The sequence below is a fragment of the Chiloscyllium plagiosum genome, chromosome 8 (genome assembly GCF_004010195.1).
Source record: "Chiloscyllium plagiosum isolate BGI_BamShark_2017 chromosome 8, ASM401019v2, whole genome shotgun sequence".
In the NCBI taxonomy this organism is placed as follows: Eukaryota; Metazoa; Chordata; class Chondrichthyes; order Orectolobiformes; family Hemiscylliidae; genus Chiloscyllium; species Chiloscyllium plagiosum.
In genome coordinates, this window is record NC_057717.1 from 86,202,759 (window position 1) to 86,230,200 (window position 27,442).

The following is a 27,442-nucleotide window of genomic DNA, read 5'->3' on the forward strand; positions in this document are numbered from 1 at the left end:
TCATGAGATCTAACCTTGCTCACCAGTCTACCAAGGTGAACCTTGTCGAACCCCTTACTGAAGTTCATATAGATCACATCTACTACTCTGCCCTCATCAATCCTTTTTGTTACTTCCTCAAAAAACTCAATCAAGTTTGTGAGACGTGATTTCCCATGCACAAAGCCATGTTGACTATCCCCAATCAGTCCTTGCCTTTCCAAATACATGTACATCCTGTCCCTCAGGATTCCCTCCAACAACTTGCCCACCATCGATGTCAGGCTCACTGGTCTATAGTTCCCTGGCTTGTCCTTACCATCCTTCTTAAACCGTAGCACCATGTTAGCCAACCTCCAGTCTTCTGGCACCTCCGGAACAGATCAAAGTCAAAACTTTGTATGTTGAGGATGTTCGATATTTAGTCATATAGAATTGTAGAGGTTTACAGCAGAGAAACAGGCACATCTACCCAATTTGCCCGAGTTGCCAAGTTTTCACAATTCAACCAGACCCATTTGCCCGTTTTTGGTCCATATCCCCCTCTATTTATCCCATCCATGTACTTGTCTAAAGGTTTCTTAAGCGACAAAGTTAATTTTGGCACCACTAATTCTGGCAGCCTGTTCCAGACAGTTGCCACATCTGTGTAAAAATATTGCTCCTCTGGACCCTTGTGTATCTCTCCCCTCTCCGCTTAAAACTGACCCTTCTCGTTTTAGATTCCCCTAGCATGGGGAAAAGCTGTTGGCTACTGTATGTTTTGAGAGGGTAAGAAAGAAGAGCTGATTTGAGGGGAGGAATATGCTTGGCTTGTCCCCAGACAGGATTAAGTAAGAATTTGCATTCAAGAGTGAGACCATTGTTATTTTCTGGCTTTTGTGTTTTGTTTCTCTTTTCACATTCTGTCCTTGTTCTGGACAAGCGCCCAGACCAATGGGAGGACTTGACAGAGTGAACTGAAAAGAATGGGGCAAAATGAAGCTCATCAGGCGGACGATTTTGAGGTACATCATTGGAAATGCCACAAATGCTTATTAAAGAGCTGTTGTTTTCAAGCTTGTGGTAGTTTCTTTATGTTTTGCAAGCCTTATCTGAAAGTGTGCATGTGTGGTGACCTGTGGGCTTTTGCTGGTTTTGAGTATTTCAGGTTGCAAGGCTCCCTGTGGGAAGATGTACAAGTTTTCCCTCGTACTGTTGCATATGTGTATGTCCTAGATTGGCTAGTGGAGTCCGTGTTGCATGTGATTTCATCCATCTGCATTTGGCTCATCAAAGGTTTTACCTCTGCATGTCCCTGTCATTCTTTGCCATTTAATTTAACACAGTTTGCTTGGGCTCTTTGTACGACTCCCATTGTTAAGTGGGAGATAGTACCCTCGTGCTGTCTCTGACTAACCATAGATCAGACTGCATGCCAAGCCAGAGATAAGCTAGCACTGTCATTACATGTGAGAGCGTTTCCCTCCTGGTAGTTGCTTATGAAATTGTTTGGGGGCTGGTCACTGAAACGTGAAAACTCTTTAAGCAGGAATGGTGGGTAGGGCGTCCTCTGTATTGTTCAGCTTCAGCTTTTGTCGCTCCTGCAGTGAGCATATTCTGTGCCTGGAGCGGAAAGTTCTCACAACTCAAGGGGTTGTTACCCATAGCTCCAACTAAGGGTTCCTCAAACCAGGTGATGCCACTGTAGTCAAACCAATGCAGCTACAGGATAGGCTAGGGCCACATCTTTCACTGAGGGGCCATTGTGAATTAGATAAGGGGTTACACCGAAGCACATCAATACACCAAGTCTGTTTCAAGGGATGCTTCTCCTTTTCCTTGATGCATAGCAGCCACCAGTACAACTGGCAGGGAGATCCTCCCTGCCTGAGCCTGGCTGCTGGCACATGATCATGGAGCTTTAACATGGGGAGAACAGTGACTTCTGGTATTTTGCCATTTATTCTGTGTATGTTTGCAATCTTCAGCTCTCCCTCCCTTTCATTATGTACATGAACCCTGATCATCAACACTTGAAACCGAGGTGGAGATCAAACAACTCGGATTTTTTTTGACAAGATACAATCTTGTTTCCTTCTTTTTACGGACTGAAGCTTTGGTTACCAATGTGCTGATAACCTTGACTTGCTGCAATTAGTTAATACTTTTGGTGTTTCTTTTTCCTACTAAATGTACAGTGATTTTTTTTTTTAAATACAGAATGAATCTGATGGCGATTTATTAGATCTGAAGACTCTGGTTGAAAACCAGCAACAAGCCACCATGGTAAGTGACAGTTATTTTCCCTCTGGACAATCTAATATTAAACAGATTTGTAAACCAAGCTGTGAAATCTCCCTCTGGCTGACTTACCTGCTATAGAGGAAATTCCCTGACAGTTTGAGCATAGGTTGGTAAAAAGATATCCCAAGGGTACATGAGAGGTACTTGATCAACTCGAAGCAAATTTGTGCTGGGACCTCGTGGGTTACATTGGCTCCAAGGTCATTGGTTTGTTGGTGGTGCATAGACGTAGCATGGGTCTCCTGTGCAAGTTTGGTAACACTTCATCTCAGCTAGACAGCTCTGTACTGCTCAAGGACACTGTGAACCCTTCACTTTAGTATGCTGATGGGGTATGGAGGGAATCTCATGCTTTTCACTTTGTTTTGTTAGTGCTGGTAGATCATAAGAGTCCCTGCAGTGGTCCAAAATGAACAAATAAATGTATGCCAGTGCTCACTGCTGATTTGCTGAGATAGTTAAGGACTCTGCCACTGATGCATCAGGTCCCGAGGTTAGAGTCTTACTCGGACTCTGCACTCCTTCCAGCACTAAGTCTGAACAAAACTGATTTTTATGGTTTTATTAACTGGCATTGTTACCTCCTATAATCCCACTTAATCACTTCTTGACTGTCTTTAGACCATAAAAGGCCAAGGTCCATTGAAAGTTCTCAATCTGCCCTCTTTGATAGTGTACGATATGAATACAATGGTGTTCAGTCTCTGTACATGAGTCTACAGTAGAAATAGGTGAAGTGAAGAATGGGCTCATGGAATAGAGCTTGGGAACCTTAGTTCAAAGGTCATACTCCAGGCTACAGTATTATGGCTCAAGTGACCTTTTACATCCAAATTCCTACCATGGTTATAGCACAGACAGAAGGCCATTTTGCTTGTTGTGTCTATTCTGACTGTCCGTGCATAGAATCATATACTCCCTACAATGTGGATGCAGGCCATTCTAGTAGAATCAGTTCCTGCCTTTCTCCGATGCCCCGCAATTTTTGATTTTGTACTATTTTTATGCTCATCAATTGTCTTGTGAAATCCGTCTGTTTCTACCATGCTTTCCAGATTGTAACAACTTGCTGTGTAAAGATTTCCCATCATGTTACTGTGGTAGCTTTGCCATTCACCTTATGTCAACATTTGCAGTAATTGAAGCTTGTAATAAAGGCAAACATAGATTAGAATCACATAGAACATAGATTAGTGTCGAAACAGGCCATTTGGCCCAACAAGTCTACACTGACATTCTGAAGAGTAACCCACCCATACCCATTCCCCTACCCTTTTACTCTGTATTTACATAGAACAGAAATGGAGAAAGGTGACCAGTGGTGTTCCACAGGGATTGGTGTTGGGGCCACTGTTGTTTGTGATATGCATAATGATCTGGAAGAGGGCACTGTTGGTAGGATCAGCAAGTTTGCAAATGACACAAAGATTTGTGGAGTAGCAGAAAGCATAGGGCACTGTCAAGGAGAATATAGATAGACTGGAGAGTTGGGCGGAGAAGTGGCAGATGGAGTTCAATCCAGGCAAATGTGAAGTGATGCATTTTGGGTAGTCTAATTCTAGAGCAAATTATACAGTTAATGGAAGATCCTTGGGAAAAGTTGATGAGCAGAGAGATCTGGGAATTCAGGTACGTTGTACCCTGGCGGTTGCTGCACAGTTGGATAGAGCGAGCAAGAAGGCATATGATATGCTTGCCTTCATCGGATGGGGTATTGAGTATAAGAGCTGGCAGGTCATGTTAAAATTGTACAAGACATTGGTTCGGCCGCATTTAGAATACTGTGTACAGTTCTGGTCGCCACATTACCAGGAAGGAACTGAAGAATCAGCTAGAGGGATCATGAAAAGTCCTTGGGTAGGATTAAGGAAAACCCCAAGGTGTTCTACACTGATGTGAGGAGCAGGAGAATTGCCAGGGTGAGGGTAGGGCTGATCAGGGATAGTGGAGGGAACTTGAACCGAGAGTAGGAGGAGGTAGGGGAGAGCCTTAATGAATACTTTGCTTCAGTATTCACTAGTGAGAGGAATCTTGGTGTTTGTGAGGACAGTGTGAAACAGGCTGATATGCTTGAACAGGTTGATGTTAGGAAGGAGGTTGTGCTGGAAATTTTGAAATACATGATGGATAGATAAGTCCCCTGGGCCAGACGGGATATACCCAAGGTTCCTTTGGGAAGGGAGAGAAGAGATTGCTGCACCTTTGGCGATGATCATTGCATCCTCACTGTCCACTGGAATAGTGCCAGATGATTAGAGGGTGGGAAATGTTATTCCCCTGTTCAAGAAAGGGAATAGGGATAATCCTGGGAATTACAGATCAGTCATGGGCAAAGTACTGGAGAGGATTCTGAGAGACAGGATTTATGATTATTTGGAAAAGCATTGTTTGATGAGAAATAGTCAACATGGCTTTGTGAAGGGCAGGTCATGCCTTACAAACCTTATTGAATTCTTTGAGGATGTGACAAAACGCATTGATGAAGGTAGAGCAGTGGATACGGATAATTGATTATTCAACTAATTGATTCAATGCCTCTCTTCTGGGGCTCAGTTTTCTGAAGTTTCCTTTTTTCCTTGCTCTGCCTGCCTTGTTCCCTCTCTCTGTCTCAGGGTTTGTCCCTGAGCAGACACACACCCTTGTACGTAAGGGGCCTGCAGCATTGCTGAAGCCTCTTGCACCCCCCACCCCCATCAGTTCAATGGGATTGACACAGCGAGCACTTGCCAAGTCTGATCCCTGTTCAGGAGACTAGGCAGCAGCACACCGTGCACGTGTCCTTGCCTCCTGACCATCCCACCCAAACTTGCCCCCGTCAGCCAGCCAAAACACGGCCCCTAACCCTGTCTGACCCGGCCACCCTACCTCTGTGAGCCCTCCAGTCCACCTCCAACCCCACCCCACACCCCGTCTGCCCACTTGCCCCCGTCCCCCAGCAGCTGGACTGGACACCAACAGTAAGACCGTTGCTGCCTTTGGGGGCTGGGTGAGTCTTAAAATAGCACATGCAAGCACACACCCAACTTTCTATTGCAACTTTTTGACAGGTTCCACCTTTACCCTGTACAGTACGATGTTGGAGAGATTATCTGGGGAAGGGGGTTTAGGGTACACTTCTGTGTAGAACTCTAGGCAAAGGGGAGGGAGGGAGATAGGTATTCGGCAGCATTTCAGTAGGCTGAGTTCATTTTTAATCATTGCAAGGGTGGCATGGTGGCTCAGTGGTTAGCATTGCTGCCTCACAGCACCAGGATCCCAGGTTCAATTCCCACCTCGGGCTACTGTCTGTGTGGAGTTTGCACATTCTCCCCGTGTCTGCGTGGGTTTCCTCCGGGTGCTCCGGTTTCCTCCCACGGTCTAAAAATGTGCAGGTCAGGTGAATTGGCCATTCTAAACTGCCCGTAGTGTTAGGTGTATTGGTCAGAGGGAAGTGGGTCTGGGTGGGTTATTCTTCGGAGGGTTGGTGTGGACTGGTTGGGCCGAAGGGCCTGTTTCCACACTGTAGGGAATCTGATCTAATCTAAACAAAAGTCGTGATCAGTGTTGGAAACACCTCCGTGATGTAATATTTCTATTGGGACCTTGATCTTCTTTGGATAATCCAAAATTTGGATAATTGAGGTTCCTCTGTATGTGGATTTTAGCAAGGCATTTGATAAGGTTCCCCATGGTAGGCTCATTCAGAAAGTAGGAGGCATGAGATATAGAATTGGCTCCCCATCGAAAACAGAGGGGGTAGTAAGAAAAGTATTCAGTCTGGAGCTTGGTGACAGTGGTGTTCCACAGGGATCTGTTCTGGGACTTCTGCTCGTTGTGATTTTTATAAATGACTTGGTTGAGGAAGTAGAAGGGTGAGTTAATAAGTTTGCCGATGACACGAAGATTGGTAGAGTGGTGGATAGTGTGGAGAGCTGTTGTAGGTTACAACAGGACATTGACAAGATGCAGAGTTGGGCTGTGAAATGGCAGATGGAGTTCAACCTGGAAAAGGGTGAAGTGATTCACTATGGAAGGTTGAATTTGAATATGGGTTAAAGGCAGGATTCTTGGCAGTGTGAGAAACAGAGGGGTCTTGGGGGTTCACGCCCATGGGTCCCTCAAAGTTGCCACCCGAGTTGATAGGGTTGTTAAGAAAGTGTATGATGTGTTGGCTTTCATTAGCGGGGGATTGAGTTTAAGAGCCGCAAGGTTATGCTGTTGCTCTATAGAGCCCTGGTTAGATCAAACTTGGAATATTGTGTTCTCTTCTGGTCGCCTCATTATAGGAAAAGTGTGGAAGCTTTAGAGTGGGTGCAGAGGAGATTTACCAGGATGCTGCCTGAAATAGAGGGCACATCTTATGAAGAAAAGTTGAGAATGCTAGGGCTTTTCTCATTGGAGTGAAGAAGGATGAGAGGTGACTTGATAGGGGTGTACAAGATGACGGGAGGCATAGATAGGGTGGATAGCCAGAGACTTTTTCCCATGGCAGAAATAGCTATCGTGAGGGGGCATAATTTTATGGTAATTGGGGGAAGGTTTGCAGGAGATGTCAGAGGTAGGTTCTTTACCCAGAGTGGAATGCACTGCCAAAAGTGGTGAGAGTCAGAGACAATAGGGACATTTAAGCGATTCTTGGATAGGCACATGGATGATAGTACAATGAAGGGTATGTAGGCTAGTTTGATCTTAGAGTAGGATAAAAGGTCGGCACAACATGAGGGCCGAAAGGCCTGTGCTGTTCTATGTTGAATTCCATATTAAGTTCCATAGAACCAATTGAAAATTCATTCTATTTAAACTAACAAAACTCCATGAAAATAGTTTAAACAGTTCACTCAAGCGGTTTAGAATGCTGCAAGCATTGTATTGTGACTGCGAACTGGGTGCATTTTAAAATCCATTAAAGGATTAATAAAATAGAGTTGTAGAGTCCTCCAGCACAGAGACAATCCTTTAGCCTTAACTGGTCCATGCCAATCAAAATAGTCATCCATGCTAACCGGATTTCCCTGCACTTGGCCCATATCCTTCTAACCCTTTCCTATCCATGTATTTGTCCAAATGCCTTTTAAATGTTGTTAATGTACCCACCTCAACCACTTCCACTGGCAGCTCATTCCATATCCGTACCACCCTCTGTGTAAAAACAAAAGTTGCCTCTCAGGTTCCCTTCCATTCTTTCCCCTCTAACCTTAAACTGATGCCCCCTAGTCCTCGATTTCCCCAACCCTGGGAAAAAGACTGAGTACATTCACCCTATCCATGCCTCTGATAATCTTATACACCTCTATAAAGTGCCCATCCCCTCAGTGTCCTATGCTCTAAAGAAAAAAAGTCCCAGCTTGTGCAACCTCAGACCATGAAGACCAGGCAACATCCTTGTAAATTTCTTCTGCGCTCTTTCCAGTTTAATAACATCCTTCCTTCCTATAACAAGGTGTTCAAAACTAAGCACAATACTCCAACTGCAGCCTCACCAATACCCTGTATAACTGCAGCATAACTTCCCAATTTCTGTACTCACTGCCCTGACTGATGAAGGTCAGTGTGCCAAAAGCCGCCTTCACTGCCCTGTCTTACCTGTGGCTCCACTTTCAGAAAAACATGCACCTGAAATCCAAGGTCCCTCTGTTCCACTGCACTCCTTAAAGCCCTACCATTCACCATGAAACTCCTACCTTAATTTGACTTTCCAAAATGCAACACCTCACACTTGTCTAGATTAAACTCCCTTTACCGTTTCTCAGCCCACTTCCCCAGCTGATCAAGGTCCTGCTGCAATTTCTGATAACCTTCCTCACTGTCCACAATGCTGTCCATTTTAGTGTCATCTGCAAACTTACTAATCAGGTTATAGTCCAATAGGTTTATTTGGAAGCTCTAACTTTCGGAGTGCCACTCCTTCATCAGGTGGTCTATAGTTCCTAGGCTTTCCTCTGCAGCCTTCTTGAATAATGACACTACATTTACTACCCTCCAGTTTTCTGGGACCTGTGTGGGTTTCCTCTGGGTGCTCTGGTTTTCTCCCACGATCCAAAGATGTGCAGGTTAGGTGAATTGGTCATGCTAAATAACCCCATAGTATCCAGGGATGTGTAGGTTAGTCAGGGGGAAATGTGGAGTAATCGAGTAGGGGAATGGGTCTGGATGGGTTACTCTTCAGTGGGTCGGTGTGGACTTGACAGGCCGAAGGGTCTGTTTCCACACCGTAGGGTATCTGTGATAAATTTGTCAGGCATAATTTCCCCTTCACAAAGCCATGCTGATTCTGTTTGATCATATTGTGCATTTTGAAATGCTCTGCTATTACTTCCTTCATAATACACTGTAATATTTTCCCATCAAAAGGTGTTAAACTTCTGGCTTTTTTTTTCTCCTATTTTTAAATAAAAAAGTTGCGTTGGCAGTTCTGTAATCTTCTGGGACCTATCCAGAATCTAGGATTCCTCAAAAGTTATTAGCAGTGCATCCATTATCTAGATAGCCTATCTCCTTTAATATCCTGGGATGCAACCCATCAGGCCCAGTGGACTTATCCGTCCTCAGCCCCATCCATTTCCCTAGCACTTCTGAGTAGTGATAGTTACTGGACTTATTTGCTGTCCGTTTCTACTTGGAATATTTAGTCATTTTGGAAGGCTGTTACTGTTTTCTCATGTGAAGTATTTACTCAACCCCTCTGCCATTTCCTGGTTCCCTAGTATTATTTCCCCAGCCTTGTCTATGGAGTGATCATTTTGGCTGTTGTCTTCCTTTTGTATATTTAAAGAAGCTCTTCCTGTCCATCTTGATGTTACTTGCAAGTTTACATGTAAAGTTTATTTTCTCCTCTTTGGTTGTCTTTTGTTGGCTTTTAAGAAAGTTAGTAAGAAAGAACAGTATCAGTTCAGCAAACAAATCCGAAATGTGTTTATCTGCAAACATTTTGTAATCTCGCGAGATGATATCAGTGCGCCTCGAGTGAAGCATTGGTGGTCTGTCTTGCCTGGTATTTGTGTCTCTGTTTTCTGGCACTTCCAGCTCTGTGTCTGAGTGGTTTGCATATGGGGCCGAGTTCAATATGTTTGTTGATAAAGTTCCAGTTGTAGTGCCAGGCTTCAAAGACTTCTCTTGCATGTCTCTATTATGCCTGTGTTAGGATGTTTACATTGTCCCAGTTGAATTTGTGTCCTTCACTGTCTGTGTGGGTGTAAATGAGAGAGTGCTGGCCTTGTCTGGTTGATGATGTTTGTGCATTTGTATGGTCAGTTTTCTTCCTGTTTGTCCAATATAATATTTTTCGGCCCTTGCAGGGTATCTTGTCAGTTGTTTGTCCTGTCGGATGTGGGTGTTGGGTCTTTAACATTTGTAAGAAACTGGTGAAAGGTGTTAACTGGTTTGTGAGCCACTGTGGTTCTTGTGGGTCTGAGTAGTTGGGTAGTCATTTCTGATATGTCCTGGTTATATGGTATGGTCATTATTGTGTTCGATCGTGTAGTGTCGTCTTCTTTGTTGCGTAAATGACTAGATTAGCTTATAATATCTGCTCGACATGGGCAAGTTGGACCGAAGGGTCTGTTTCCTTGCTGTACATCTCTGACTCTAATGGAGGATAGTGATCTTGGGGTACCTGTTCCATGTAAATCCCTGCTCCTGTTCTGCCCTCTAGAGTTCTGTGTTGCTGCAGGACCCTCTGTGTCCTTGCCTGTTTAAGTAGTGTTCTCATGCACCTGTTTGTGGGTGCTGGGGTGGGTGCTGTTTTAGTTCAGTATGTGGTCAGTATGGGTGTTCCTCCTGTACACATGGGCCTGGAGTCCACCGTTAGGTCTGTGTTCCACTAATACATCTAGGAAGGAGAGTCTGCCATTGTTCTCTTTTTTTAGATTAGATTAGATTAGATTAGATTACTTAGTGTGGAAACAGGCCCTTCGGCCCAACAAGTCCACACTGACCCGCCGAAGCGCAACCCACCCATACCCCTACATTTACCCCTTTTAGCCTAACACTACGGGCAATTTAGCATGGCCAATTCACCTGACCTGCACATCTTTGGACTGTGGGAGGAAACCGGAGCACCCGGAGGAAACCCACGCAGACACGAGGAGAATGTGCAAACTCCACACAGTCAGTCGCCTGAGTCGGGAATTGAACCCGGGTCTCTGGCGCTGTGAGGCAGCAGTGCTAACCACTGTGCCACCGTGCCGCCCACTGAGGAATTTAGTGATGTGGTGGTGAGTTTCTTCCAGTTGTGTATGTTTTATGACAAAGGTATAATCTACTTATCAGATTCAGAGTCAGTGTGTTGCTGGAAAAGCACAGCAGGTCAGGCAGCATCCAGGGAGCAGGAGAGTCAAAGTTTTGAGCATAAGCTCTTCATCAGGAATGTGGTTTGGGTTGTGTGGTAGGGAGGGCTTTATGTTCCAAATGTAGCATTACTGCTTCTGCTATCAGTCCTGATATTGGGGACCCCACTGGTGTACCATTGATTTGTCTGTATACTTGTCCATTGAATGTAAAGTAAGTTGTGAGACATAGGTGCAGTAATTTTAACATGCTGTTCTTGCTGATGCTGCTGGTGTGGTTGGGTATCCTGGGATTCACTTCGTCCAATAGTGTGGCAGTGATATTCTTAGCAAGATTGATGTTTATAGATGTACAGAGCACTGTTACATCAAATGAAATTTTGTCCTCCTCTATTGTGATGTTTCTGATGTTCTTAAGGAACTCTTGGGAGAAGTGAATGATGTGGTTGGAGTATTCTAATGTAACAGTTGGACCGGACAACCCTCTCTACTGTCCACCCCAAACTCTGGATCTGATATCCTGTATTTCCCATGGTTAATCCACCTAGCCTGGACAGTATGTGCAATTTAGCATGGTGCAATCCACCTAACCTGCACATCTTTGGACTATGGAAGGAAATCAGAGCACCAGGAGGAAACCCACACTGACACAGGGAGGATAAGACCATAAGACATAGGAGCAGAAATTATGCCATTCAGCCCATCGAGTCTGCTCCACCATTCAATCATTGCTATGCAAACTCCACACAGACAATCGCCTGAGGGTGGAATTGAACCCAGGTACCTGGCGCATGTGAGGCAGCAGGGCTAACCACGTGACACCCTCTGTGTAAGCCTTTTCTCTGTGTCTTCCCTTGATCAAATCTCCCTCTCTGGAAGGTAGATCTCAAGCTGCCCTTTGTTCTTGACGTTTTATTTTTACACTGCAAAAACTCAATGAAGTGATCATGTTGAGGAATCAAGTGTTCCAAAAAGCAAAGAAATAATTTACACTGACCCCCTTTTTGAAGTTCTTTTGCCTGGCTGTTGATACATTTCCAAGTTAGGATGCTGGGGTGAACTTGTTGCTGCTGTTCCAAGACACGTGCAGCTGCCCTTGTGCTTCCTGACTGTAGTGGTTGTGGATTGGAAACTGCTGCCGGGTTTGCCAATCAAAATGCTGTGAACGTACAAGAAACTGGCTTTAAGCTTAATTGAAGGTTACTCATTTTTGAGGAAATTGATGAATTCTTCCAATTCTGTTTCTGTACTACTTCAAATATGAGTGAAATATAGAAGGTAATGTTACTATTTGATGACATCATCGAATAATTTACTTGGTGAAATGAAGAAAGAGTCCTAGAAAACTGAAAGGTATATTTCTCAAAAACCTCCATTAAAGGTCGCCATCAAATCCTTTCTCAACTTGCTTGAAGCAAGGTAGTGTATTGTTTCATTCTTCTGAGCTGAGCCTGCTAATGGTTTTTTTTCCTAGCTGCTAACCTCTCCCTAAATTAGTGGTAAATGTGTATAATGCCTCGCTCCAAGCATCAGTTTGTATTCACCCTATTATCTGAAGTTGATATGAAATCGAGAGATATGTAAAAGGTTTGACTTTATTGAGAGTTTAGAATCTCCTCCTAAGATTTCTACACAGAGAACAATAACTTTTTATAAGGTGCTAATTGATTTGTTCATGAATATAAATACGTTATATTACCAATTGGAAATATGCTCAGAATACTAGCTCGTAAGAGAGGCAAGTTTAAAAAAAAATCATTATTAGAGTATTTCAAGTTTATTAGCTGTGTCGGACTGTTTACAAATAACGATTGAAACCAGTGAGTGGTAATAATAGCCTCTTCATTCAGCAGCTACAGGAGCAGAGTTTCAGGTGGTGATGGAATCCTGAAATATAGTTCTTACATTCAGACTCCATCGTTGTGATGTTACATTGTTTTATCTATTGCGTGACTTCAGTCCTGGGGAAACAGGAGATGGTTTAAACCTTGGTTAAATGGTGGCTGTTACTCCTGATGGGATTAAGAGTGTCTGTCCGACCTGCTTGCAGAGTTAAGAGGTCTTTTGTCTTTGAAGTCAGTCAATGTTAATAAAAGTACTCTGCCTGTATGCTGTAAATAAGTTAGAAATTATAGATGTACTTAATAAAAGAATAAAGGAGATTAAACTGATTACCACAACTGGGTTGTGAGATTTGTTTACTGTTTGGCGTGAGTTTCATTTATTTGTGCAGTTTCATGGAAGTGCTGTTTTGACAGCCCTGTTTAATGTATTTAACAAGTATATCCTAGTTGGGGAAACTGATGTTCTGAAGAACACGTTTGGTATGCTTTCCTTTACTGGTCAGAGCATTGAGGAGAGGAGCTGGGAGGCCATGTTGAGGCTGTACCAGACATTGGTTAGGCCTCATATGGAATATTGTGTGCAATTCTGGTCTGTCGGAAGCATGTTATGAAACTTGAAAGGGTTCAGAAAAAATTTACAAGGATATTGCTGGGGTTAGAGAGTTTCAGCTTTAGGGAGAGGGCTAGGGCTCTTTTCCCTCCAGCATTGGAGGCTGAGGAGTGACCTTATAGAGGTTTATAAAATCATTAGGGGCATGGATAGGATAAATAGACAAGGTCCCCCTGGGATGGGGGAGTCCAGAAGTAGAGGGCATAGGTTTAGGGTGAGAAGGGAAACATTTAAAAGGGACCTAAAGGGGCAACTTTTTAATGCAGAGGGTGGTATGTGTATGGAATGAGTTGCCACAGGAAATGATGGAGGCTGGTACAGTTACAGCATTTAAAAGGCATCTGGCTGGGTATATGAATAGAAAAGGTGTAGAGGGATATGGGCCAAGTGCTGGAAAATGGCACAGCATTAATTTAGGATATCTGGTCGGCATGGACAAGTTCAACTGAAGGGTCTGTTTCCGAGTCGTACATCTCTATGACTCTATTCAGGTCCTGAGAGATGGTTGGTAAGGGCTGGTTAATATTATAATATTTCCATAGTTTTGGATGGGTCGTGGAGACTCTGTGGCAGAGGGCCTTGTTTCTGAATAGGTTAATAGTCTTTAATATTTATTCAGAGCTTGCTTTTGATCTAAATAGGTTGGAATGTGTGCAGGAGTAGAATGGGTTTGGAAGTAATGTTATAAGTGAATCTGTCTTGCATTATGAAAATGCACTACAAAAATGCGGTTTTACGAATGAAACCTCATTATAGTAAATAACAGGTTAGTAGAGGGTTATGAATGAATAGGAACGTGGTATTAATGAATGTAGCAAACTGATGAGTGAATTAGTAAGGATACATATAACACAATATCTCTCAGTTCCCAGCAATAGAATGAGGCTTCTAAAACAGGGAGGTGATAGATCATTAGACCACTAAACTAGAGACCCAGATCATGTTTTGAAGAGCTGGGCTCGAATTCCAACATTGAGTATGATGGAATTTGAACTCAATAAAAATTAAGAGTCTAATAACGCGCGTGAAATCAATGACTATTGTCAGAAAAACCCATCTCGTTTCCCGAACTTCCTTGAGGAAAGAAAATCTACTATACTTATTGCCTGACGTGGAACCAGACCTTCATGTGTGACCTTCATTATCCCTGGATATGCCCTGTCCCACTGGTGTACAGTTCAGAGGGAGGTGCCCTGGGAGTGCTCAATATTGACTCTGGACACTGTGATGTCACATGGCATCAGGTCAGACATGGACAAGGAGTAATGAATTAGTACTTCTCTCAGTATTGTTCAACATGGAGGATACATTGGGTGGAAGATTTCAATGTCCATTACCGAGTGGCTTGGCAGCAGTATAATTGATCAAACTGGTCTGGTCCTAAATGATGTAGTGGCTGGTGTGGGTCTGCAACAGGTAGTGAGGGAACCAACAGGAAGGAAAAACCTGGTTGACATCACCTCATTCTCACCAATCTGCCTGCCACAGATGCATCTGCCCATGACCATATTGGCAAAAGTGACCACTGTACAGTCTTTGTGGAGATGAAGTCCCACCTTCACATTGAGAATTCCCTCTGTGTTGTGTGGGACAGATTTTGAACAGATCTAACAACTCTGTGCTCCAGCACAGTTGTACTCTGTAACCTTATAGTCTGGCAAATTTCCCACTCTACTATTACCATCAAGCCTGGTTCAGTGAAGAATGCAGAGCATGTCAACAATGGCACCAATGCTTAAAAATGTGCCAACCAGGTGCAGTTATAAAACGGGGCGACTCGTGTGCTAAACAGCAAGTAATGGGCAGAGCTAAGTGATTCTACAACAAACAGATCAGATCTAAGCTCTGTCATCAACAGTGCTATCAGGCAGCACTTGCTCAGCAATAACCTGCTTATAGGCACAGTTTGGGTTCCACTAGGGTCACTTAGCTCCTTACTGCATCAAACATGAACAAAGGTGCTGAATTCCAGAGGTGAGCAGAGATCCTAGAACAGTACAGCAAGAAATAGGCCCTGTGGCCCATCATGTGTGTGCTGACTATGATACCATTCTAAAGTCATCTCGTCCATTTGCATGTATCCACGTCCCTCTATTCCCTGCCTGTTCATGTGCTTATCTAAGTACTTATTGCTTAAACCTTGCTTCAACAACCCCCCCCAACCAAACGCCATCTTAAACCAATGCCCATTCACATCTGATGTTTCCACCCTGGAAAAAGGCTCTGACTATCCACTCTATCCATGCTTTTCATAACTTTATATACTTCTGTCAGGTCACCCCTCAACCTCCCTCTAGCAAAAACAATCCAGGTTTGTCCAACCACTCCTTATACTAATACACTCCAGCCCAGGGAACATCCTGGTAAACCCTTTTCCAGTCTTTCCAAAGCCTCCACGTCCGCCCTACAGTGTGGTGATCAGAACTGCACAGTACTGTCAATGTGGCCTAACTAAGGTTTTATACAGTAGGTGAGGTGAGAGGGTCTGCCACATTGGGTTGGATATGGCATCAAGGAGCCCTACCAAACCTGGAAATGGATGTGAATCGGAGAAGACTCTCTGCTGGTTGGAGTCAAACCTGGTACAGGGGAAGATGGTTGTAGTTGCAGGAGGTCAGTTGTCTCAGCTCCAGGACATTTCTGCAGGAATCCCTCAGGGTAGTGTCCAAGGCCTAATCATCTTCAGCTGCTTCATCAATGACCTTCCCTCCATCTTTACCGGTAAATGCACATGTTCAGCACCATTCATTATTCTTCAGTTACTGAAGCAGCCCATGTCTAAATTCAGCAAAACCTGGACAATGTTGAGCTTCCGGTGGCAAGTACAATTAGTGCCACACCAATGCCAATTAGTGCCACACCAGTTCCAATAAAAGGCAATCCAACCATTGTCTTTAGCATCACTAAATGCTACACTATCAACATTCTGAGGGTAATCATTGACCAGAAAATGAACTGGACTCACCCACATAAACACAGTGGTTGTAAGAGCAGGTCAGAGGCTCGGAAAACTGCAGTGACTAATTCACCACCTGACTCCCCAAAGCCTGTCTACCATTTGCAAGGCACAAGTCAGGAATGTGGTGGAATATTATCCTAATTGCCAGGATGAGTGCAGCTCCAAGACAACTCAAGAAACTTGACTCCATCCAGGGCAAAGCAGCCCACTCAATTGGCATCGCATCTGTAAACCTCTACTCCCTTCTCCACTGATGCTCAGTAGCAGCAGTGTCTACTATTGACAAAATGGACTGCAAATATTTGCCAAAGATCCTTAGACAGCACTTTCCAAACCACGACCGATTCCATCTCAAAAAAAAAACAAGGGGAGCAGCTGCAACCTGACTTAGAAATATATCACCGTTCCTTCCATTTTACAGATTCAAATCCTGGAATTCTCTACCTCAAGGCATTGTGGATTATCTACAGTTCATGGACTTCAAAAGTTCAAGAAGGCAGCTTAATGCCACCTTCTCAAGGACAACTAGGAATGACAGTAAATGCTGGCCTAGCCAGCAGCATTCCTGTCCCATGTGCGTATAATGTGTGCGTATCTTTGTGCAATATTTGTCGAGAATCTTTAGAGTTTAGGCAAATATTAGAGAAATTGAGACAAGTAGTGGTGATTTGACGTATACTTTATTAACTGCTGCATAGAACACTATAGAGATAGACAGTCTGGACACTTCAGTAGAGGGGTCCTGGATAAATTGGAGAAGTAAAAACATTTTCTGTTAATTTACCTAGCCAGAGTCTGGAATGTTTCAGAGTTCGGCTGCAAAGTCATTGGTGAGTAAAGAATTTCTTCATAGTAAAGTTAAAGTAAAGATTAAGAGTTAAAGGAGAAGGTCTTCAAGATACACCGGGGTGGAGGGGAGGAATGGGGAAGATGTTGTGGGGATGGGGGGGGTGGTGGTGGTGGTGGGGAGAGGATGGGGAAGATTCTTGATTTAGAGCCCTCTTCGCTGACTGGAGTCTCTTTAGACTTGGTGTTGAACTCAGCAACTAACATCCCTGGAGAGTGTTCGCTCAGTTCCTGGTTGATAGTTATTTTCTTATTTAACAAGTATTACTAAAACAAATTGCGTTCTGCTGTATGCTACATTGCATTACTGCAGCCGTTGTACATGCCTGAAAGTCCTTAAACCAATTGCTTGATAGCACAGGTCATAATCCTTACTGAGAAAGGACACAAGCTGCTGCAACATTTTGACTTGGATTGCTATACAGTAGAATACCAAATTTCAAAAGGACCAACTTTTTGTTCTGCATGAGGAAAGGATGCTGATCCAAGTGAAGTGTTCTCATGAAGCATGCACCAATGACATGTCATCCCTCATGTTTTTGTGTCAGGAAAATGGCACAATGCTTAGAAATATTCTTTTGGCTTGCAGAGGATTGGGACCTGAGTATAAGTATACATGTTGCGAGCATGGCTGGTGGTCTTACTTTGGTTTTGAACAGAATTCTTGTCTTCCTCAGAATTGTTCAGTAAATGGTGTTGGATGTAGAATTTGAAATATAGTCTTGAAAGTAAAGGTGATTCTGCAGTTGAATGCTATTTTGCTGAACAATCTGGAGTGTGGGAAAAATCCTATCCACAAATAATTTCACTTGCAGTGTGGCTCACTTGCATTTGCGAGAGGCAACATATATTCATACCCAGGTGCCATTCCTTCATAAACCAAATGCATATGTTCAGATATTGTGCAGCTTTCAGTTGAAGAAACATTTGGGGGTAACCATTTCCTGATGCATTCTCCATGGCAACACGTCAGCCAATTAGCACCTTGTACCATGTCGTATAAATTGCTGTTCCCTTTTAAGATGCGGTATCCCTGCATCTGTGGTGATGAATGGAAGAAGAAAAGCTTTAACTGAGAATAAATAAATGAGAGAGCATGAGCTGAAGGGTGAAAGTTAATTGAATATAGCTGAGAAAGTGTATAGGGTATGAGCAGGGAGGGAAAGAGTTACATTTTGAGTTTTGTGAAACAAAAGGTTCAGCTAGCATGACCCCGATCAGATAACTTTCATTTCATGACAAAATAACTAGTTGACACAGAATAGTGAATTTTGGGATAGACTGCCTAAGGCAGTGATTGAAACCAATCAAATCAGTAATTTAAGAGAAAACAAAACTTGAAAGAACTGCGGATGCTGTAAATCCGAAACAAAATCAGAAATTGCCAGAAAGGCTCAGCACACCTGGCAGCATCTGTGGAGAGAAATTAGAGTTAAAGTTTTGGATCCAGTGATCTTCTTGAGAACTGGAGTAATTTGAGAGACTTTGGATTTTTTTTCGCCCAGAAATGTGCCAGTGTAGGAGTTCTGTCCTGTTGGTGAACTCTGAGGCTGCTTATTGATCCAAAATAGTCCTTTCTGACCCTCTATATTCTAGCCTGTCTTAATTAGGTTTCAGTTACCTTTTCAGTGTTATTCTGGGCAGTTCTTCACTAGGAATAATCTTGGGATTTAGCCTGTACAGAAGCTATTTAAATACTGTACCCCGAGGCAAGGCTTTTTGCAAGGTCCAAAATGGCTTCAAACTTGATGACAGATAAATTCAATTTAAATTGTTACCCCTTTTTCATCACTACTTTTTTTTTGTCTTACATGGACAATAATGATACCATCAGCACAATCACTATGTTTGTGCTATGAAAGTTTTCAAAGGTTTTTGTCATGGAAGTTGTGAATATTTTCCATAATCTAAATTCTGTGTAACTTCTTTTGCAATTAGCTCTCAGTTCTGTAACCAAACTTAATGTATGGTTTTCCCACAGTGATGACAAAGCCTTTGCCAGCTGAACATTTCCACAATATGTTAGTTGAGAAAACTTGGCACAGGAACCTTTTTTTAATGAGTCCCCAATTGAATAAAAGCTTAGTAAAACATACCCGCGTTTCTGTAAGTCTTTTTATTTGTTCCATTCTTTCATGGGATGAGAGTGTTGTTGGCTTGGCCAGAATTTATTGCCCATCTCTAATTGCCCAGAAGACAGTGCGTTGCTGTGGACCAGGAGTTGCCGGTAGACCAGACCAGGCCAGGACAGCAGATTGTTTTTCCTATAGGATACTTGGTGAACCGGTTGGTGGTTTTATGACAATCAGCTATGATTACCTGATTGCATTAAGATAGAATTATTTTAAAATCCTAGGTTTTTTTAAATGGAATTTAAGTTTTACCTTCAAGTTTTACCATTTGCCAGTGTAAGACTTGAACCCACCATGTCGGCATAATTTTAGAGATTCGCATTGCTGTTATGCTATCGCCTTCCCTAAATTTAAGAAATATTTCAGAAAACCCAACTGAGCCAGTTGCTCCCTGATCCCTTTCCCAATGCCATCTTCCTCTCTCAGAGAATCAAAGGCCTGGAGCAAGTAGCAGTTTTGCGTGATCCAACCCTGTAGTCTGCCCACATGACTAAAAGACTTGACTACGATCAGAGAAAGGTTTTTCGACTGGAAATATATCATCAGTGAATTTAGACTTCTCCCCACTGCAGATAGGCAGGCAGAGATGCACTGTCTGTTCCTTCAGTGTCTCTCATTTCTTCCCCCCCCCCCCCCCCCCCCCCCCCATCCTATGGAAAGAGAAGACAGAGGTGTGTGATATTGGTGTCAGTATGGGCCAAATGTTTGTGGCTGCATCCTCAGCCCCAGATCTTCTGTAGCTAGTTCTGGTACTGCTGCTGAGGTCAATTTACTCCGAGTGAAAGCTGAGGACTAAAATTGGACCTTTATGATCTACGTGACCTGATATTGGAATCACTAGAATCATAACATCTCTACAGTCGGGAAGCAAGCCATTTGGCCCATCGAGTCCACAACCTTCAGAAGAGCATCCCACCCAGACCTATTCCCCTACCCTGTACCCCTACATTTCTCATGGCTAATTCACTCTACACATCCCTGAAAGCTATGGGAAATTTAGCATAGCCAATTCACCTAACCTGCACATGTTTGGACTGTGGGAGGAAACTGGAGCACCCAGAGGAAACCCACACAGACACTGGGAGAGTGTGCAAACTCCACACACAGTCACCCAAGACTAGAATTGAACCCGGGTCCCTGGTGCCATGAGGCAACAGTGCTAACCACTGAGCCACCATGCCACCCAGACAGTGTCTTTTTCTTGCATGTTGCTGCTGTGTTCAGTATTGGGTCGATTTGAAGCTGCCTACCAGTTAGTCAGCACTCATTTGTTGGACATGGCAGGCTCCCCTTTTGTTCATTGGAATGAGCAAAATCTCTCATGACCTTTATACACATTAAGATGAGTGACATAGAACAGTGATTGCTTTCTAAACAACAAAAGGGAATCCTTTAGTAGGAATTTGCTGAGGAATTCATTTGATGCATTGCTGTGGTCACAAGTGGAGTTAAATAATACAGGTTGGATTTTTGAACTTGATGTTCCTTGTATTAGAAACATGCACCCTAGTGTTAAATTGAATGGTGCACCCAGCTGCTCACCAGAAATGAGAACCACTGGTGTTTCCAGTGAAACATTTGTTTCAGATTTAAAATAGGTGAATTCAATTAATTTAATGAAACACGATGATTCCTGGGCAGCAAGTTTACAGGTGCCATCAATCTCCGAGGTGGCCATAATATAGAAACAGGGTTAATCAATGAGAGACTGAACTGCAGGGAAGCATGGTAGCTGAATCGGCACTTGTTTTTCTCTAGCAACACTTCCAACAACAGGTTGTATTTGTATATCACCCTTTGCATAATAAAAGACTTCAGGCACTTCAGACAAATGCAACACAGCAGCGTTTTACATTACATGTGGCAGTACTATGGTAGATAACCAAAGGCCACGGACGTTTTAAAGAGCATCCTAAAGAAGGAAAGGGAGATGGTGAGGCAGAGATGTGTAGGGAGGGAGATATGGAGAGCTTGGGGCTCAGGCAGCTGAAGGCCTGGCTACCAAGAGTGGTGGATGATTAAAATCAATAAAGCTAATAAAGGCATAAACATGCCTTTCAGTGACATAGGCAGGGGTGTTATCAGGTTTTCCACTAATTCAGTGGATCCTGTCCTTTAATAATACCCTCTCACTCTGAGGAGACTGAGACCATGTGAATAAACCCTGTGGCTGACTTGGCTGTCCACAGTCAAGAGATCAAATAGGGAGCCTCCTGGTTTGTTTTCTCTCACAAGCTGTGTAAAAGCAAAATGTGAAATCAAGTGAACTGTACATGAAGATAGTGAGCCTTGTAGTTGGAAACCTTCTCGTCGCCCAAGAAATACATTGAGCCATCACTAGCATGAAGTATGGTGTGCACTGGAAGGATTCCAGAGATGTGCAGGCTATGCTAAATTGCCCATGGTGTTCCGGGATGTGTAGGTTAGGGGCATTAGGGGAATTGTAAAGCGATAGTGCAGAGGGATGGGTCTCTGGGTGGGTTACTCTTTGGTGGGTCGGTGTGGACTTGTTGGGCTGAAGGATTTGTTTCCAAACTGTAGGGATTCTATGACCTCCTTCAATTACTTTGAACTGCCGTCTAAGTGGAATTCAAATGTGCTGGCTTCCAGGATTGTCACTTGTGGAATACTATCACGATTGGACTTGAGTCTGAAGTAGCTCAGGTTGCATTCTTCAGAAAATTTTCAATTAATCCTTCAGCAAACAAAGTACAACTTTGTTTCAGCAATGGCCTAGTTATCTTTGACAATTAGTTGCTTTAAACGAAGGGCATTGCTTTTTGGCTAAGATGTGGAGGTGCTGGTGTTGGACTGGGGTGGACAAAGTTAAAAATCACATGACACTAGGTTATAGTCCAACAGCTTTATTTGTAAGCACTAGCTTTCGGAGCGCTGCTCCTTCTTCTGGTAACTGCAGGCAGCTGTCTGATGAAGGAGCAGCATTCTGAAAGCTAGTGTTTCCAAATAGTCCAACAGGTTTATAATCTGGTGTTGTGATTTCTAAATTTTGGCTTAGTGTTTGTTAAAGAGCTGAAGGTCACATTTTTGCTTTTTTAAACCTATCTTTATTTGAATTCTAAATTCTTTGGTTTTACACCATTTGTTTTTCAGATGATGGGAGTAATCCTGGGGGCTGGAGTGGCAGCGGTGCTGATTGCCACCACCATCCTCATTGTACACCGGCGACTACAAGAGAGAAGTAAGTGAAACTTTACTGAAAAACTGTTGCAACTTGTGGGCATTCCACAATTATTGGGTAATGTGTTCTCAGCCCTGTACTCCCTAACTAACATTGAGAGTGAATGTTCCTGTTGCAGCCTCCCTCCCTGCTCTTTATTTTTGCTGAGTTTAAATAAAACCCTCAGCTCAATAATCAGGGTATTTTGGTGATTAAAAGTCTCCATTCACATGCAGATGGTATACCACTGGAGGAGCAGGTTTGCTATCATGTGCATTGCTAGCAGTTCCAAATGAAGTTAAAACCGCTGGAGCCGATGACTTGCCTATTCTTTCCTTTGATGGAAAAATGAATGTTGTGCATACAGTACCTCTTTGTCAGCCTTGGCTCAGTGAGAGCACCCAGTCAGAGGGCCATGGATTCATGCTCAATTTCAGAGACCTTCAGCATATAATTTAGACAGAAGCCCACAATCTTCTGTCTCGGACAAGAGAGCTACAAGTGAGCCAAAGCTGACCCCAGAAAGCAGATATACTTAATGAATCTTTTATGGACTGAAAGATTTTGCAACTTTAATTCATTATTCAAAAAAATGTTCAAGATGTAGGTTTAAGACTGTAAAATGATAATGGTTTGCAAACGATAAGGAGGAAATGGCTTACTTTTTGCTGTTACTAAATGGAGTAGCAATTGAGAGGAAAATGAAACAGAAGTTGGAAGTGCCGATCAGAGGCTGCTTATACACAACTTATTTGTTCATCTTTGCTTTCCAATTCTGAGCAATTGGAACATGAGTACATTGCATTTTGTGTCAACCTTGCTACTAGAGTAGTCACAAAGTACCAACCTGTGTTCTATCTGAATAATAATTTTTCGTTCTCCATCTACTTTTAATTTTCACTCATTAAATTCAGTTAGTCTACCACACTGATTCCTGACCTTTTCACCTTTACTTTTCAGTTTCCCTTGGTATCTGTCATAAGTTTGGAGGATGATTTTATATAGTCAATGAACTATGTTAATTCGATAATTGAGGGAAGATGGTGCATTATCCAAGGTCATGTCTGTTAGGAAGAAGAACACCATTTTAAAACTGATCTTCGATTATTCTGAATCCTTATTACTTTTGGTAGGAAAAAAAATATTTTGTCTGAGTAGATAAGGCAGTCTAACACTTTGGGGATATCCCAAGTGCAGTTGGTTGACTCCAAGTGTTATTGAAATGAACAGTAAAAGCCTATTGACCACTTCTAATCTTGCTCCGTGTCTGGGCTGATTCAGATTTTTTTTTACACTGTTTTGATAGCCCTTTCAGTTCTTCAGACTAGATGTTCAGTTTGCCCATACCTGCATCTAAGGCTGTCTGAAACATGAAATGATTACATCAACCCATTATGACCACACTCTTTCCAAGTAAATCAGCAAGTCCCACTCTCATGCAGTTTTCCTGTAGCCCTGTTGTTTCTTTTATAGAGTCATAGAGATGTACAGCATGGAAACGGACCCTTCAGTCCAACTCATCCATGCTGAGCAGGTATCTGAGTCTAGTTCCATTGCCAGCATTAGGCCTATATCCCTCTAAACTCTTCCTATTCATATACTCCATTGGGATGCCTTTAAAATGCTGTAATGGTACCAGCCTCCTCCACTTCCTCTGGCAGCTCATTACATACAGGCACCACCTTCTGCATGAAAACATTGTCCATTAGGGCCCTTTTAAACCTTTCCCCTCTCATCTTAAACTTATGCCCTCTAGTTTTGGTCTTCCCCACCCCAGGGGAAAGTCCTTGGCTATTCATCCTATCCATGTCCCTCATGATTTTGTAAACCACTAAAAGGCTCAAATCTCAGCCTTCGAGATTCCAGGAAAAATGGTCCCAGCCTATCGCTCGAACCCTCCAACCCTGGCAACATCCTTGTAAATCTTTTCTGAACCCTTTCAAGTTTCACAACATGCTTCCGATAGGAGGGAGACCAGAATTGCACACAATATCCCAGAAGTGGCCAAACCAATGTCCTGTACAGTCACAATGTAACCTGCCAACTCTTAGACTCCATAAAGGAAAGCATACCAGACGCCTGCAACTCTACTTTCAAGGAACTAGTAAATCTGCAGGTGGCTTTGTTCAGCAACACTTCCCAAGGACCTTACCATTAAGTGTATAAGTCTTGCTAAGATTTGCTTTCCCAAAATACAGCACTTCGCATTTATCTGAATTAAACTCCATCTGCCACTTCTCAGCCCATTGGCCCATCTGGTCCAGATCCTGTTGGAATCTGAGGTAACCCTCTTCGTTGTCCACTACACCTCCAATTTTGGTGTCATCTGCAAACTTACTAACTGTACCTAACTGCAGAGGACCCAGCACCGATTCTTGTGGCACGCCACTGGTCACTGGCCTCCAGTCTGAAAAACAACCCTCCACCACCACCCTCTGTCTTCTATCTTTTGAGCCAGTTCTGTATCCAAATGGCGAATTCTCCCTGTATTCTATGAGATCTAACCTTGCTAATCAGTCTCCCATGGGGAACCTTGTCAAATGCCTTACTGAAGTCCGTATAGATCATGTCTACCACTCTGCCCTCATCAATCCTCTGTTATTTCCTCATAAAACTCAATCAAGTTTGTGAGACATGATTTCCCATGCACAAAGCCATGTTGACTATCCCGAATCACTCCTTGCCTTTCCAAATACATGTACATCCTGTCCCTCAGGATTCCCTCCAACAACTTGCCCACCACCGACGTTAGGCTCACCGGTCTATAATCCCCTGGCTTGTCCTTAACACCCTTCTTAAACAGTGGCACCACATTAGCCAACCTCCAGTCATCCGACACCTCACCTGTGACTATCGATGATACAAATATCTCCGCAAGAGACCCAGCAATCACTTCTCTAGCTTCCCACGGAGTTCTCGGGTACACCTGATCAGGTCCTGGGAATTTATCCACTTTTAAGCGTTTCAAAACATCCAGCACTTCCTCCTCTGTAGGCTGCAGAGCCCACACTGTGGGTACACTACATCACGTAGGCTGCAGAGCCCGCATTGTGGGTGTACTACGTCATGTAGGCTGCAGTGTCCACACTCTGGGTACACTACATCACGTAGCCTGCAGACACCACACTGTGGGTACACTACATCACGTAGGCTGCAGAGTCCACGCTGTGGGTACACTACATCACGTAGACTGCAGAGCCCACACTGGGTGTACTACATCACGTAGGCTGCAGAGTCCAAACTGTGTGTACACTACATCACGTAGGCTGCAGAGCCCACACTGTGGGTGTACTACATCAGGTAACCTGAAGACTCCACACTGTGGGTACACTACATCACGGCGCCCGCAGATTCCACACTGTGGGTGTACTACAACACGTAGCCTTCAGAGTACACACTGTGGGTACACTACATCATGTAGGCTGCAGTATCCACACTGGGTACACTACATCACGGAGCCTGCAGAGCCCACACTGTGGGTGTACTACATCACGTAGCCTGCAGAGCCCACACTGTAGTTACACTACATCACGTAGGCTGCAGAGTCCACACTGTGGGTGACTACATCACGTCGGCTGCAGAGCCCACACTGTGTGTACACTACATCACATAGGCTGCAGAGTCCACACTGTGGGTGACTACATCACGTCGGCTGCAGAGCCCACACTGTGGGTACACTACATCACGTAGGCTGCAGAGTCCACACTGTGGGTGTACTACATCACGTAGGCTGCAGAGCCCACACTGTGTGTACACTACATCACGTAGGCTGCAATGTCCACACTGTGGGTGTACTACATCACGTAGACTGCAGAGCCCACACTGTGTGTACACTACATCACGTAGGCTGCAATGTCCACACTGTGGATGTACTACATCACGTCGGCTGCAGAGTCCTCACTGTGGGCGTACTACATCACGGAGCCTGCAGAGCCCACACTGCGGGTGTACATTAGATTAGATTACATTACTGTGTGGAAACAGGCCCTTCGGCCCAACAAGTCCACACCGACCCGCCGAAGCGAAACACACCCATACATCATGTAGCCTGCAGAGTACACAGTGTGGGTACACTACATCACGTAGCCTGCAGAGTACACAGTGTGGTTACACTACATCACGGAGCCTGCAGAGCCCACACTGTGGGTGTACTACATCACGTAGGCTGCAGAGTCCACACTGGGTACACTACATCACGTAGCCTGCAGAGTACACACTGTGGGTACACTACATCACGTAGCCTGCAGAGTACACAGTGTGGGTGTACTATATCACGTGGGCTGCAATGTCCACACTGTGGGTACACTACATCACGTAGGCTGCAGTGTCCACACTGTGGGTGTACTACATCACGTAGGCTGCAGAGTCCACACTGTGGGTGTACTAAGTCACGTAGGCTGCAGAGTCCACACTGTGGGTGTACTACATCACGTAGGCTGCAGAGTACACACTGTGGGCGTACTACATCACGGAGCCTGCAGAGTACACACTGTGGGTGTACTACACGTCGTAGTCTGCAGAGTACACACTGTGGGTCCACTACATCACGTAGCCTGCAGACCCCACACTGTGGTTACACTACATCACGTAGCCTGCAGAGTACACACTGTGGGTGTACTTCATCACGTAGGCTGCAGAGTCCACACTGTGGGTACACTACGTCATGTGGTCTGCAGAGTCCACACTGTGGGTGTACTTCATCACGTAGCCTGCAGAGTACACACTGTGGGTGTACTTCATCACGTAGGCTGCAGAGTCCACACTGTGGGTACACTACGTCATGTGGTCTGCAGTGCCCACACTGTGGGTGTACTACATCACGTAGGCTGCAGAACCCACACTGTGGGTGTACTACGTCACGTAAGCTACAGAGTCCACACTGTGGGTGTACTACATCACGTAGCCTGCAGAGCCCGCACTGTGTGTGTACTACGTCACCTAGGCTGCAGAGCCCACACTGTGGGTGTACTCCATCACGTAGCCTGCAGAGTACACACTGTGGGTACACTACATCACGGAGCCTGCAGAGCCCACACTGTGGGTACACTACATCACGTAGCCTGCAGAGTACACACTGTGGGTACACTACAACACGTGGGCTGCAGAGCCCACACTGTGGGTGTACTACGTCACGTAGCCTGCAGGGCCCACACTGTGTGTGTACTACGTCACATAGGCTGCAGAGCCCACACTGTGGGTGTACTCCATCACGTAGCCTGCATAGTACACACTGTGGGTGTACTACGTCACGTAAGCTGCAGAGTCCACACGGTGGGTACACTACATCACGTAGGCTGCAAAGCCCACACTGTGGGTGTACTACATCACGTAGCCTGCAGAGCCC

General features: G+C 44.2%; 1 protein-coding gene across 7 annotated transcripts in view; it reads left to right on the forward strand.

Annotated features, from left to right (window-relative positions):
* Positions 1 to 27,442, forward strand: part of LOC122552157 (patatin-like phospholipase domain-containing protein 7) — a 44,926-nt gene that overhangs the window by 13,507 nt on the left and 3,977 nt on the right. For 4 of the 7 annotated variants that reach the window (XM_043694674.1, XM_043694677.1, XM_043694675.1 and 1 more), the window contains exons 2-5: positions 905 to 986; positions 2,182 to 2,247; positions 16,731 to 16,772; positions 22,032 to 22,119. In XM_043694674.1, the coding sequence (XP_043550609.1) occupies positions 948 to 986; positions 2,182 to 2,247; positions 16,731 to 16,772; positions 22,032 to 22,119 (235 nt within the window). In that variant the 5' untranslated portion in view covers positions 905 to 947. The remainder of the gene's footprint in view (positions 1 to 904; positions 987 to 2,181; positions 2,248 to 16,730; positions 16,773 to 22,031; positions 22,120 to 27,442) is intronic. The other 3 variants (XR_006312319.1, XR_006312320.1, XM_043694678.1) reach the window with 2 other exon arrangements.